A 14,127-nucleotide genomic window follows, 5' to 3' on the forward strand; every position below is an offset into this window, starting at 1 on the left:
AAACGATTGAGCTAACGGAATAATTATAAGCAGAAGTTGGCCTGAAATCTCGAAACTGGTGGCCAAGCTTTGCGTGTTAAAAAGCAGAACTCTGGTCAGAGAACAATATTTGCCATATCGTGTGATGTCACCACTCAGTTGTGGCGGAGCAGGTGTCCAGCCCATCGAGAGTTATGGTATGGATGAATGAGCACGCGCCGAAGTGCAATGCGATTCACCTGCGCGCGAGGGAAACGTAGTTGAGGGACGCTGCGTGTACCAGGGGGAAGGCTAAAATTCAGACAGTCATTTTTTCCAATACAGGCAGCGAGAAAGCTTTGTGTGTGTGTGTGTGTGTGTGTGTGTGCGTGGAGGAGGACGTGAACTGGAGATCGACGCGCCAGCAGCCACGGGGTAGAGGAGCCAAGAGCAGTTGGCCAGATTGCACCAGCAGCGACAGCATGGACGTGGATAACTACGGTAGGAACCCGACAGCACGCGGGACCGACTGACGTGTCATTAAGCAGGTCTGCGATTTGACCGGCTGTGGGGGAACAGCTGCGAAGTTTGGTGGACAGGCGCGCCTGTTCGTCCGTCCCGCGTGCGATGGTGGATGACTGATGGCTGCTTCGCGAGTTAATATGCCGGGGTTTGCTGGAACAGGTGATGTGTGGGAGGGAGCGCTTCCAAAAAAAGTTATGCCACGTGGGATCGGAGATTTGTAGCTACGTGTTTATTCGCGTGCACCCCCTCTCTCCCTGGTACTGGTGGTTTTTTGACGCGCAGCCTCGAAGTTTCCTGAACGCACACAGTTCAGAACTATAACGGCGGAATCGACGCCAGGTAGAAAACGGGCTCGCCAAACGTCTAATTATTTAACATCACCGCGTAGCATGGCTTCGGACTCTGATTTATCGTTAAAGCTGTATTTAAAAGAGTGGACAGTTTATAAACACTATCTTTGCTTGATGACTTTGTTGTACTGTTTAATTTAGAGTTTTGAAACAAACAGAACAAGCACAGAAACATATGTTTTTTTGTCATTGACAAAATTAACAAGGCAACAGGAGAGCCTACTGTGGTCATGAATTCAGTTGACAGCACTGCTGTCTTAAAGCTTAAAGCTGTCTGAAATCAGCTGAAGAGTACTGGCTGGGAGGTCATTGGGAATGAGAAGCTGCACACAGGGAACCTCTTACCCGAGAGGGAGGTTTACTGCAGTGTCTTGGGGTGACCACTAGGGGGCGATCTCAGCTCATGAAAAACCCAGGCTTTGCTAGACCCAAGAATGGAGCAGGAGTGTGAATCTCATAAATTTATGAACAGGCAGTGTGTGTGTGTGTGTGAGAGAGAGAGAGAGAGAGAGAGAAAGAGTGAGAGGGAGAGAGAAAGAGTGTGTGTGTGAGAGACAGAGAGTGTTAAAAAGGCCAGACTCAGTGTAGAGACATTTTCTTTTCCTGTTGTTTTTCTATTGGCCAATAAGAGACATGATTGGCATACAGTTAAAAGCCCGCCCTAGTTAAGTTTGTTTCTGTTAAGGACGAGATGTTTTAGCGGTGCTCTGAACCGTGTTCTTTATTATCTCTGTGCATGCGTGTATATTAGGAGAGAATAAAGAGTGGCACTTGGACACCTGTGTCTGCATTCTTGTTGGATGACCTGGAGTGGTCACGACTATCTCGATCCACATCACCTACTTTATCATAAAGATCTTTAACAGAGAGAGAGCTTTCTGAAAGTGAGAGACAGAGCTAGCAGTGGCAGCGCTTGTTTGCGTATGAAGCTCATATTTACCGTATAAAAGTGATGTGTACAGTGTGAATCTCATACAGTGCCCTCCATCATGTTTTTTCTTGATTTGCCTGTGCACTCGACAGTTTTAGGTTTGTAATCAAATGAACAGAATGTGGTTAAAGGTCAGATTCTCTGCTTTTACATTTTGATTTCACAAGAAATTACTGTAGTTTTCATACATATCCCCCACATTTTACGGCGCCATAATGTTTGGGACATATCAATGCTTTCTGAATGAAAGTAGTCACGTTCAATACTTCGATTACAAATCTGAAGTTGTGGAGTGCAGAGCCAAACGAAGAGAAATTATGTGTTTGTGCTGAACAGTGTGGAGCTCACTGTATGTTCAGTCTGAAGCTGTGAGAGGAGTGTATTGTGGAGCTTGCTGTACGTTCAGTCTGAAGCTGTGAGAGGAGTGTATTGTGGAGCTTGCTGTATGTTCTGTCTGAAGCTGTGAGAGGAGTGTATTGTGAGCTGCTGTATGTTCTGTCTGAATGAGAGTGATGGTGCTGTGTGAGAGGAGTGTATTGTGGAGCTTGCTGTACGTTCAGTCTGAAGCTGTGAGAGGAGTGTATTGTGGAGCTTGCTGTATGTTCTGTCTGAAGCTGTGAGAGGAGTGTATTGTGGAGCTCGCTGTATGTTCTGTCTGAAGCTGTGAGAGGAGTGCATTGTGGAGCTTGCTGTATGTTCTGTCTGAGTGTGAGAGGAGTGATTGTGGAGCTGCTGTAGTTGTCTGAAGCTGTGAAGGAGTGCATTGTGGAGCTTGCTGTATGTTCTGTCTGAAGCTGTGAGAGGAGTGTATTGTGGAGCTCGCTGTATGTTCTGTCTGAAGCTGTGAGAGGAGTGTATTGTGGAGCTTGCTGTATGTTCTGTCTGAAGCTGTGAGAGGAGTGTATTGTGGAGCTCGCTGTATGTTCTGTCTGAAGCTGTGAGAGGAGTGTATTGTGGAGCTCGCTGTACGTTCTGTCTGAAGCTGTGAGAGGAGTGTATTGTGGAGCTCGCTGTACGTTCAGTCTGAAGCTGTGAGAGGAGTGCATTGTGGAGCTTGCTGTATGTTCTGTCTGAAGCTGTGAGAGGAGTGTATTGTGGAGCTCGCTGTACGTTCTGTCTGAAGCTGTGAGAGGAGTGCATTGTGGAGCTTGCTGTATGTTCTGTCTGAAGCTGTGAGAGGAGTGTATTGTGGAGCTTGCTGTATGTTCTGTCTGAAGCTGTGAGAGGAGTGCATTGTGGAGCTTGCTGTATGTTCTGTCTGAAGCTGTGAGAGGAGTGTATTGTGGAGCTCGCTGTATGTTCTGTCTGAAGCTGTGAGAGGAGTGTATTGTGGAGCTTGCTGTATGTTCAGTCTGAAGCTGTGAGAGGAGTGTATTGTGGAGCTCGCTGTATGTTCTGTCTGAAGCTGTGAGAGGAGTGTATTGTGGAGCTCGCTGTACGTTCAATCTGAAGCTGTGAGAGGAGTGTATTGTGGAGCTCGCTGTACGTTCAGTCTGAAGCTGTGAGAGGAGTGCATTGTGGAGCTTGCTGTATGTTCTGTCTGAAGCTGTGAGAGGAGTGTATTGTGGAGCTCGCTGTACGTTCTGTCTGAAGCTGTGAGAGGAGTGTATTATTTCTGAAGAAGCAGGACAAGACTGCCGCTGTACTTACAGCAGCTACGGCTGTGCCTGCCTTTGAGAACGCTGCAGCACCACACGCAGCTTGACTGATTCTGTGTGGATGTGGAATTTTGCGGACTCCTCTTGATGAGCCTGGCTGTCCCATCATGCCCCAGCCACTTTGCTAGCGTGCCAAGGCCCTGACTCGGCACATTCTGCAGCAACTGTTGACAGTTATTAGGAGGGTAATTACTGGCCATTAGAATATAAAAGGATAAGAGAAGGTGTGCTGGCGCTGGGGAGTTATGAGCTGGTGAAGCACAGGCAGGTCCCGGAGGAGGGGGGGGGGGAGGAGGAGGGGAGGCACAGGGCTTATTCTGCCTGAGTGAAGGGCCCAGTCTCCCACAGGCAGGTCCCGGGAGGAGGGGGGGGGGGGGGGTAACTGCTGTTTAATGCTGAAAGAGTCATTTATACATGAGCATGAATGTCCATGTAAATGAGAGTTTTAAAGAAAGGCTCCATTGTGGCCTGTGGAAGGAGCAAGGAGAGCTCACTGTGTGCTGAAGGCGATGTTAATCAGCCGACACCTCATTTACTGGTGTATCACCATGCAAAGGACCCAACCGCAGCCTACATTACTGTGTGTGTGTGTGTGTGTGTGTGTGTGTGAGAGAGTGAGAGAGAGAGTCTCTGTGTGGATATGAAAGAGAGAGTATGTGTGTGTGTGTGTGTGTGTGTGTGTGTGTGTGAGAGAGAGATAATGTGTGTGTGTGAGAGTGTGAGAGAGAGAGAGAGTGAGTCTGTGTGTGTATGTGAAAGTGAGAGTATGTGTGTGTGTGAGAGAGAGTGTGTGTGTGTGTGTGTGAGAGAGAGAGAGAGAGAGAAAGAGAGAGAATGTGTGTGTGTGTGAAAGAGAGAGAGAAAGAGAGAAAGAGAATGTGTGTGTGTGTGTGTGTGAGAGAGAGAGAGAGAGAGAGAGAGATACCCCATATAAACATGTACATATTTATTGATTTACTTCTGTTGCTGTCAATGCTGTTATTTGTATATATTGTTACATTTACCATTATTATTTTAATATTATTATTATTTTACATATTATATATGTATGCTTTGGCAATACGTATGTTTGTATTTCATGCCAATAAAGCAACTTAAATTGAAAAATTGAATTGAGTCTCTGTGTGGATATGAAAGAGAGAGTATATGTGTGTGTGTGTGTGTGTGTGTGTGTGTGAAAGAGAGACAGATTGTATGTATGTGTTTGTGTTTCTGTGTGAGAGGGGGAGATAGAAAGTGTATGTGTGTGTGTGTTTGTAAATCATCTGGGTGTAAGTATCTCATAGCCACTGCATAGAGCAAAGGTAGAAAGAAAGGGGAGGGAGAGAGAGAGATAGGAAGGAAGAGAGGGATAGAGAGAGGGAGGGATAGAGTGAGATAGGAAGGGAGAGAGAGAGGGAGATATAGAGTGAGAGAGGGAGAGGGAGAGGGTGGGAGTGAAAGGGAAACCTCAGAGAGTGAGGGATGGAGGTAGAGGACAGACCTGCGTAAGAGAAAGATGAGATTATTTGGAATTATTTGACGCATTTGAAACAAATCTCTGGGATTCTGCTTACTCATACCACACACACACACACACTCTCTCACAGACTAACACACGCACACACGTACATACACACACTCTCTCACAGACTCACACACACACACACTCTCTCACAGACTAACACACGCACACACGTACATACACACACTCACACCACACACACGCTCTCTCTCACAGACTCACACACACACACGTACATACACACACTCTCTCACAGACTCACACACACACACACACTCTCTCTCTCACAGACTCACACACACACACACTTGCATACACACACACTCCCACTCACACCACACACACACACCCTCTCAGACTCACACACACACACACGTACATACACACACACTCTCATTCACACCACACACACGCTCTCTCTTACAGACTTAGACACACACACACACACACACACACATACACGCTCTCTCACACTCCCACACACACACGCACTCTCACACACACTGCATATGTTCTGTCTCACACACACTTTCACTTGTACTCAAATAATCACATGCTCTCTCTCATTCATACAAGCACATACTATCATACAGAACACACTCTCTCCCTCTCTCTCTCTCTCTCTCTCTCTTACATTCACACATACACTCCAGTCAGTAAGTGGATTTTTCGCTGGGTGGTTGCCATGGGGACAGTGAGTGAACTTTGCGCCTCCAGTTTCCAGGCATTCCTGTGTCCGACAGTGCACCCCGCACCCCCAGGTGGGTCCCCCAAATCTCTCCACTCTCACCTGGTCTGCCTGCTACGGCTTTGAGCTTCACTGACTGCTGTATTTTGGAGATGCTAAAGATTTTGTAAAGAAAAGATGATTTCTTATTCTGATTGCCAGTTACTGCAATTTGTTCTAGTTATCTTTCCCTTTATGAGGGAACATGGAGCATGGTATTATGGTTAGTGGTTGTTTGGTTGGGACATGGTAGTGTGGTTGGTTGGGACATGGTAGTGTGGTTGTCTGGTGGTGACATTGTAGTGTGGTTGTCTGGTTGTGACATTGTAGTGCGGTTGTATGGTTGGGACATCATTGTGCGGTTGTATGGTTGGGACATGGTAGTGTGGTTGTATGGTTGGGACATGGTAGTGTGGTTGGTTAGGACATGGTAGTGCAGTTGTATGGTTGGGACATGGTAGTGCAGTTGTATGGTTGGGACATGGTAGTGTGGTTGTATGGTTGGGACGTGGTAGTGCGGTTGTATGTTTGGGACACAGTAGTGTGGTTGGTTGGGACATGGTAGTGTGGTTGTCTGGTTGGGACATGGTAGTGTGGTTGTCTGGTTGGGACATGGTAGTGTGGTTGTATGGTTGGGACATGGTAGTGTGGTTGTATGGTTGGGACATGGTAGTGTGGTTGTATGGTTGGGACATGGTAGTGTGGTTGTATGGTTGGGACATGGTAGTGTGGTTGTATGGTTGGAACATAGTTGTCTGGTTGGGACATGGTAGTGTGGTTGTATGGTTGGAACATGGTAGTGCGGTTGTATCGTTGGGGCATGGTAGTGTGGTTGGTTCGGACACGGTAGTGTGTTCTAGGACACTGTTGCTTTCAGCTACCAGTCGTGATTACTGCGTGAACTAGACTTGATATTCATGGCTATGGATAACTGATACTTTATGGGTATTGTACCTTATCGGACCTATGATTTTCAGTTGTTCCAATGACCTTCCACATACACTTATTGTACATCACTTTGGATGAAAGTGTCTGACAAATAAAATGTGATGTAAAATATGATGTAATAACTTCTTCCTCCTGGCTGAAGAATTGTGCTAATTACCAAATCCATGTGATTGGAACAGAATCCTGGGGCAGGCTTTTACTGTCTGAACCTGATTTTCCACCTGTGCCTGTGGGTACTAGTGCAGCAGCAGGCTGAGTTTGCACCAGTCCCCCCCCCCCTTCCCCCAACCCCTCGTGTGTGGGAACGGGGCCGTCACGTCATCTAACTGCCCCCGCTGGACAGAGCTTTGCCGTTGTCCTGACGATATAAAATTAAATAAATGTCACCGTGGTGTCAGAAATGTCAGCAGGAAAGTGCTGGGGGGGGGGGGGGGCAGAGTGCTGTGTGTTCTCAGGGTGGGTGGGTGGGTGGGAGGAAGGGGGGTTCAAGCTGCTCTGTGTTCTCAGGCCTGCTCTGATTCCACTCTGAATAATAACCTGCTGTTTGTGTTTTCACTTAAAGCTGTGAGTAACACTGTCCTGCTTTGTGTGTGTATGTGTGCATGTGCGTGTGTGTGTGTGTACCATGAGCATGTGTGTGTGTGTGTGTGTACCATGAGCATGCCTGTGTGTATGTGTGCATGTGTGTGCGTGTGTGTGTACCATGAGCATACCTGTATTTGCGCGCGTGTGTGTGTGTATGTGTGCGTGTGTATGTGTGTGTGTGTGTGTCTGTGTGTACCATGGGCATGCCTGTGTGTGTGTGTCTGTGTCTGTGTGTGTGTGTATGTACCATGAGCATGCCTGTGTGTGTGTGTGTGTGTGTGTGTGTGTGTGCCTGTGCGTGTGTGTGGGTGTGTGTGTCTGTGTGTACCATGAGCATGCCTGTGTGTGTGTGTGTGTGTGTGTGTGTGTGTGCATGTGTGCATGTTTGTGTGTGTGTGTGTGCATGTTTGTGTGTGTGTGTGTGTGCATGTTTGTGTGTGTGTGTGTGTGCATGTTTGTGTGGTATGTGTGTGTGTGTGTGTGTCTAACCTGCATTTTGTTATCCCTACTGGCATGCTTTCTGCCAGTCAAGGCCATCAGACATCAGACAGAAGGATATCAGACAGCAACTGAAATATATTTGGGCCCTTATGATGTATTTTATAAATGTGGACCTAAATAAAGAATTAAAATGTGTGTGTGTGTGTGTTTGTGTGCGTGTACGTACCATGAGCATGCCTGTGTGTGTGTGTATGTGTGCATGTGCGTGTGTGTGTAGACATCATGTATCCTGTACAGTATGTTATGCTTCTGTGTTCTGTACAGTGTGTATGTGTACAAATGTGTATGCTTCTTCCCCCACACACACTCTCACATACACACACACACACACACACACACACACACACACAGGCATGCTCATGGTACACACTCACACTCACACACACACACACACAGATACACACATTCACACTCACACACACAGACACACACTCACACTCACACTCACACACACAGACACACACTCACACTCACTCACACACACACACACACACACACACACACACACACTCACACACACACACACACACACACACACAGCACCTGGTCTTGTGGGATTATCATTCGCACATGGCTGCTGTCGGAAGGTTTATTTTACCTTCTGTGTGCGATTCATTCAGGTGAAGGCCGGCTGTTTCTCTTTGTTTCAGTACCGAATATGGCCAGTAGATGTCGCCATAATCACTCTGTATACAGCTTGGATGTGTGAGTGAACTGGCATACCAGCAGAACCATTTGATGTCCTTTGACTTAAAAAAAATATAAACATTTTTTGCCTAATTATTTTTCTGAATAGATTTCAGATGTCAGTTAACACTCAATAAGTGCAAATATTTACATGTTCTCTTAAGGTTGAAGCTGCATCATTCATTTTTCATGTCTTCATACAAACAGTCCGTGTGTTTATCTGAGCGTTGTTTCCCAGACAATACAGACTTGATTATTTTCTATAATTATATACCGTTTTCAGCCGTAAGCTGGAAAAACTGGTGAGCTGAAGCTGAACGGGCAAAGCCACTTACCGACTGTCCCTCCCCATTTCACCATTGTGCTCGCTTGTGGTCATAAATAAATAAATTATTATTATTATTATTATTTAAAACTTTCAACGCTTGTTGCTGTTGCAGTACGGTCATGCATGTTATTTCAAATTGTTCCCTTAAAATAATAGAACAGTTACCATGTGTTTGTTTTCTTTAAAGTTTTAGTTTGGTACATGTTGTATTGCAAGGTTTTGAGTCTTTGATGGAGCGCCTTTTATCGCTGACAACACTGCTGTACATGAGATCTATTACTTTATTAAATTAATGTCTTTTTTTAATGTTGTGATTTCTGCTGCTTTTTCAGTTTTCTGTGAAAATGTTGCCTTGTCTGCTGCATGATTTTAGCCAGTATTTTCTGTGACAAACACACAGCCTTTCTCATTGGTAGTGAGTAGCGCAGACTGCCGTTAGCATTAGTGCTCATTGGTAATGAATGGTGTAAACTCTGCCATTAGCATTAGCGCTCATTGGTAATGAATGGTGAAGACTCTGCCGTTAGCATTAGAGCTCATTGGTAATGAATGGTGTAAACTCTGCCATTAGCATTAGAGCTCATTGGTAATGAATGGTGAAGACAATGCCATTAGCATTAGCGCTCATTGGTAATGAATGGTGAAGACTCTGCCATTAGCATTAGCGCTCATTGGAAATGAATGGTGAAGACTCTGCCGTTAGCATTAGAGCTCATTGGTAGTGAGTAGCGCAGACTGCCGTTAGCATTAGTGCTCATTGGTAATGAATGGTGTAAACTCTGCCACTAGCATTAGCGCTCATTGGTAATGAATGGTGAAGACTCTGCCGTTAGCATTAGAGCTCATTGGTAATGAATGGTGTAAACTCTGCCATTAGCATTAGAGCTCATTGGTAATGAATGGTGAAGACAATGCCATTAGCATTAGCGCTCATTGGTAATGAATGGTGAAGACTCTGCCATTAGCATTAGCGCTCATTGGAAATGAATGGTGAAGACTCTGCCATTAGCATTAGCGCTCATTGGTAATGAATGGTGAAGACTCTGCCGTTAGCATTAGAGCTCATTGGTAATGAATGGTGAAGACTCTGCCGTTAGCATTAGCGCTCATTGGAAATGAATGGTGAAGACTCTGCCACTAGCATTAGCGCTCATTGGTAATGAATGGTGAAGACTCTGCCGTTAGCATTAGAGCTCATTGGTAATGAATGGTGTAAACTCTGCCATTAGCATTAGAGCTCATTGGTAATGAATGGTGAAGACGATGCCATTAGCATTAGCGCTCATTGGTAATGAATGGTGAAGACTCTGCCATTAGCATTAGCGCTCATTGGAAATGAATGGTGAAGACTCTGCCATTAGCATTAGCGCTCATTGGTAATGAATGGTGAAGACTCTGCCGTTAGCATTAGCACTCATTGGAAATGAATGGTGAAGACTCTGCCATTAGCATTAGCACTCATTGGGAATGAATGCTGAAGACTCTGCCATTAGCATTAGCGCTCATTGGTAATGAATGGTGAAGACTCTGCCATTAGCATTAGCGCTCATCGGGAATGAATGGTGAAGACTCTGCCATTAGCATTAGCGCTCATTGGGAATGAATGGTGAAGACTCTGCCATTAGCATTAGCGCTCATTGGGAATGAATGGTGAAGACTCTGCCATTAGCATTAGCGCTCATTGGTAATGAATGGTGAAGACTCTGCCGTTAGCATTAGCGCTCATTGGGAATGAATGGTGAAGACTCTGCCATTAGCATTAGCGCTCATTGGTAATGAATGGTGAAGACTCTGCCATTAGCATTAGCGCTCATTGGTAATGAATGGTGAAGACTCTGCCATTAGCATTAGCGCTCATTGGAAATGAATGGTGAAGACTCTGCCATTAGCATTAGCGCACATTGGAAATGACTGGTGAAGACTCTGCCATTAGCATTAGCGCTCATTGGAAATGACTGGTGAAGACTCTGCCGTTAGCATTAGTGCTCATTGGTAATGACTGGTGATGATTCTACTCATTGGTAATGAGTAGAATGCATGTTGTATGCACTTTATTTTAGAGCAGGAAGGTTTGAGTGCTTGTGTGTGAGAGAAGTGTGTATGTGTGTGTGGGGGGGACAGAGAATCTCACGGATTTGTAAAATGCACACGTGTGTGGTGGTGGGGACGGAGAGAGCGTATGTATGTCAGATTGCACACTTCTGAGTGGTGGTGGCTGTTTTGGTGGTGTGAGCTTTTATGTGAGAGTGGGCTGGCACACCTGCCATTAGGTGGCGCCTCAGTGCATAGCAGTGACAGTTGATAGACAGAGGAGAGGGAGTTTCTCCAGAGCATTTGGATAAGCAGGCTACACAGTGATCACTGTGCGCTATACTGTACGTATCAACTGGGCTCTCGTTCTTTCTCTGTCTGTCCCTCCCCCTCACTTCATCCCTCCTCCTTCCTTCCTTCCTTCCTCCCTCCTTCTCTCCCTCTCTCTCTCTCTCTCTCTCTCGCTCTCGCTCTCTTGCTCTTGCCCTGGAGCGGTTGTGCATGTCACTGATGGAGTCCCTGCGATCACTGGCGACCACTCGGGCGAGCTGACCCTGTCCTGCTCTCTGTACGGACGGACGGACAGACAGACGGACAGAGAGACTCTGAGATCCACGGCGAGACTCAGAAGGTGTAAGTGACCAGACGCTGAGGCCTGTGGGGAAGGGCTTCTGGTAGGAGCTCTCGTAGAGAGTATGTTGGTTGTGTTTGCTTGGTGCTCAGATGGCGGGGGGGGGGCTGTCTCTGTGTCTGGGGGCTGCTGGAGGGGGACTAGTGTGGCTTCGGTTTCAGTACTTTCAGCATCGCGCTTGTGTTCAGGGGCTGAATGCAGATTACACTGGATGGTCAGAGTGGTCCTGGGGAAGAATGGATGACATTGGACAGTTTTGGGATGTTTGATTGCAAATTTGATTGCAAACCAAAAAGGTGTCAGGAGCATGTACAGCTATGCAAGTCTTTTACTTGGGACTCTTCAGTCCCTTTGTGCTTTGGATGTGAGTGTGTGTACGCGCGTGTGTATGTGTGTGTGTACGCGTGTGTGTGTGTGTGTGCGTGTGTGTGCATGTGTGTGCATGTGTATGGGTGTGTGTGTGTGCGTGCGTGTGTATGTGTGTGGGTGTTTATGGGTATGTATATGCGTGTGTGTGCGTGTATGTGAGCATGTGGGTGTGTATGTGTGTGTTATGTGCATGTGTATGGGTGTGTATGTGTGTGTGCATGTGTGTGGGTGTGTGTGTGCATGCGTGTTATCAGTATTCAGGGGAAATGAGTGTGGAACAGTGAGAGAAGCTGTAACGGGTGATCTGTGTTGATAAAGCTGAGCTGCACTCTGTGTCTCTGTGCTGATTAGGCCTGCTGTCTAATACAGGGTTTTCTCTGTAATTACCCCTTGTTATCAGGGCTAGAGCAGAAGCCTGTACATGTGGCTGTCCTCTCCATACATTACACTAGTGCTAGGATCAGCTCCAGCACATTTATACCAGGGACTAGGATCGGCTGCAGCACATTTAAACCAGGGACTAGGATCAGCTCCCACACATTTAAAGAGATGGAGTGAGCTGTGTGACTGTAGGCATAGTGATGGAGTGAGCTGTGTGACTGTAGTCATGGAGATGGAGTGAGCTGTGTGACTGTAGTCATAGTGATGGAGTGAGCTGTGTTACTGTAGTCATGGAGATGGAGTGAGCTGTGTGACTGTAGTCATAGTGATGGAGTGAGCTGTGTGACTGTAGTCATAGTGATGGAGTGAGCTGTGTTACTGTAGTCATGGAGATGGAGTGAGCTGTGTGACTGTAAGCATAGTGATGGAGTGAGCTGTGTGACTGTAGTCATGGAGATGGAGTGAGCTGTGTGACTGTAGTGGTAGAGATGGAGTGAGCTGTGTGACTGTAGTCATAGAGATGGAGTGAGCTGTGTGACTGTAGTCATAGAGATGGAGTGAGCTGTGTGACTGTAGTGGTAGAGATGGAGTGAGCTGTGTGACTATAAGCATAGAGATGGAGTGAGCTGTGTGACTGTAAGCATAGAGATGGAGTGAGCTGTGTGACTGTAGTGGTAGAGATGGAGTGAGCTGTGTGACTGTAGGCATAGAGATGGAGTGAGCTTTGTGACTGTAGTGGTAGAGATGGAGTGAGCTGTGTGACTGTAGGCATAGAAATGGAGTGAGCTGTGTGACTGTAGCCATGGAGATGGAGTGAGCTGTGTGACTGTAGTGGTAGAGATGGAGTGAGCTGTGTGACTGTAGCCATGGAGATAGAGTGAGCTGTGTGACTGTAGTCATGGAGATGGAGTGAGCTGTGTGACTGTAGTGGTAGAGATGGAGTGAGCTGTGTGACTGTAGTCATAGTGATGGAGTGAGCTGTGTGACTGTAGTCATGGAGATGGAGTGAGCTGTGTGACTGTAGTCATAGAGATGGAGTGAGCTGTGTGACTGTAGGCATAGAGATGGAGTGAGCTTTGTGACTGTAGTCATGGAGATGGAGTGAGCTGTGTGACTGTAGTGGTAGAGATGGAGTGAGCTGTGTGACTGTAGTCATAGTGATGGAGTGAGCTGTGTGACTGTAGTCATGGAGATGGAGTGAGCTGTGTGACTGTAGTGGTAGAGATGGAGCAAGCTGTGTGACTGTAGCCATGGAGATGGAGTGAGCTGTGTGACTGTAGCCATGGAGATGGAGTTAGTGGTTTGACTGATGTGCCCCCACCTCCCCCCCCCCTCCCACTTCCCCCAGTCCCTGATGCCCTCACTCCAGAGGAGCAGCAGGACCTGGAGAACATCCAAAAACGCAAACGAGAGCTGCTGCAGGAGATACAGGTACAGTACCCTCCCTCTGTCTGTCTGTCTGTCTGTCTGCATGGCAAAAAGGTACAGTACCCTCCCTCTGTCTGTCTGCATGACAAACAGGTACAGTACCCTCCCTCTGTCTGTCTGTCTGCATGACAAACAGGTACAGTACCCTCCCTCTGTCTGTCTGTCTGTCTGTCTGTCTGTCTGCATGACAAACAGGTACAGTACCGTCCCTCTGTCTGTCTGTCTGTCTGCATGACAAACAGGTACAGTACCGTCCCTCTGTCTGTCTGTCTGTCTATCTGCTGGACATACAGGTACAGCACATGGCCTCTGTTGTCTCTTTGTGAATTTGATGCCCCACCCCCTGGCAAGCACACACACACACACACAAACGCATGCACACACACACGCACACGCACACACACATTCACGCACACACATACACACACATATACTACACTCTGTGCATTGATCTTTTGGAGGATTTGTCACTCTTCCTCTATTCCTCTCTCTGCATCTCTCCCTCTCTCTCTATCCTTTTCTCTCACACTTACTCTCCCTCTTCCTCTCGCTGCTCCCTCTCCCTCTGTCATTCTCAGTCTCATT

At 46.8% G+C, this 14,127-nt stretch overlaps 1 protein-coding gene across 4 annotated transcripts in view; it reads left to right on the plus strand.

Annotated features, from left to right (window-relative positions):
* Positions 1-42: 42 nt before the first annotated feature.
* Positions 43-14,127, plus strand: part of LOC135249432 (cytohesin-1) — a 28,389-nt gene continuing 14,304 nt past the window's right edge. Inside the window, exons 1-2 of one of the 4 annotated variants that reach the window (XM_064325075.1) lie at positions 43-459; positions 13,463-13,545. In XM_064325075.1, coding sequence (XP_064181145.1) covers positions 441-459; positions 13,463-13,545 — 102 coding nt within the window. In that variant the 5' untranslated portion in view covers positions 43-440. Of the gene's footprint in view, positions 460-5,088; positions 5,688-11,520; positions 12,288-13,462; positions 13,546-14,127 lie in introns of those variants that run through there. The other 3 variants (XM_064325076.1, XM_064325073.1, XM_064325074.1) reach the window with 3 other exon arrangements.

Source organism: Anguilla rostrata, chromosome 2 (assembly GCF_018555375.3).
Source record: "Anguilla rostrata isolate EN2019 chromosome 2, ASM1855537v3, whole genome shotgun sequence".
In the NCBI taxonomy this organism is placed as follows: domain Eukaryota; kingdom Metazoa; phylum Chordata; class Actinopteri; order Anguilliformes; family Anguillidae; genus Anguilla; species Anguilla rostrata.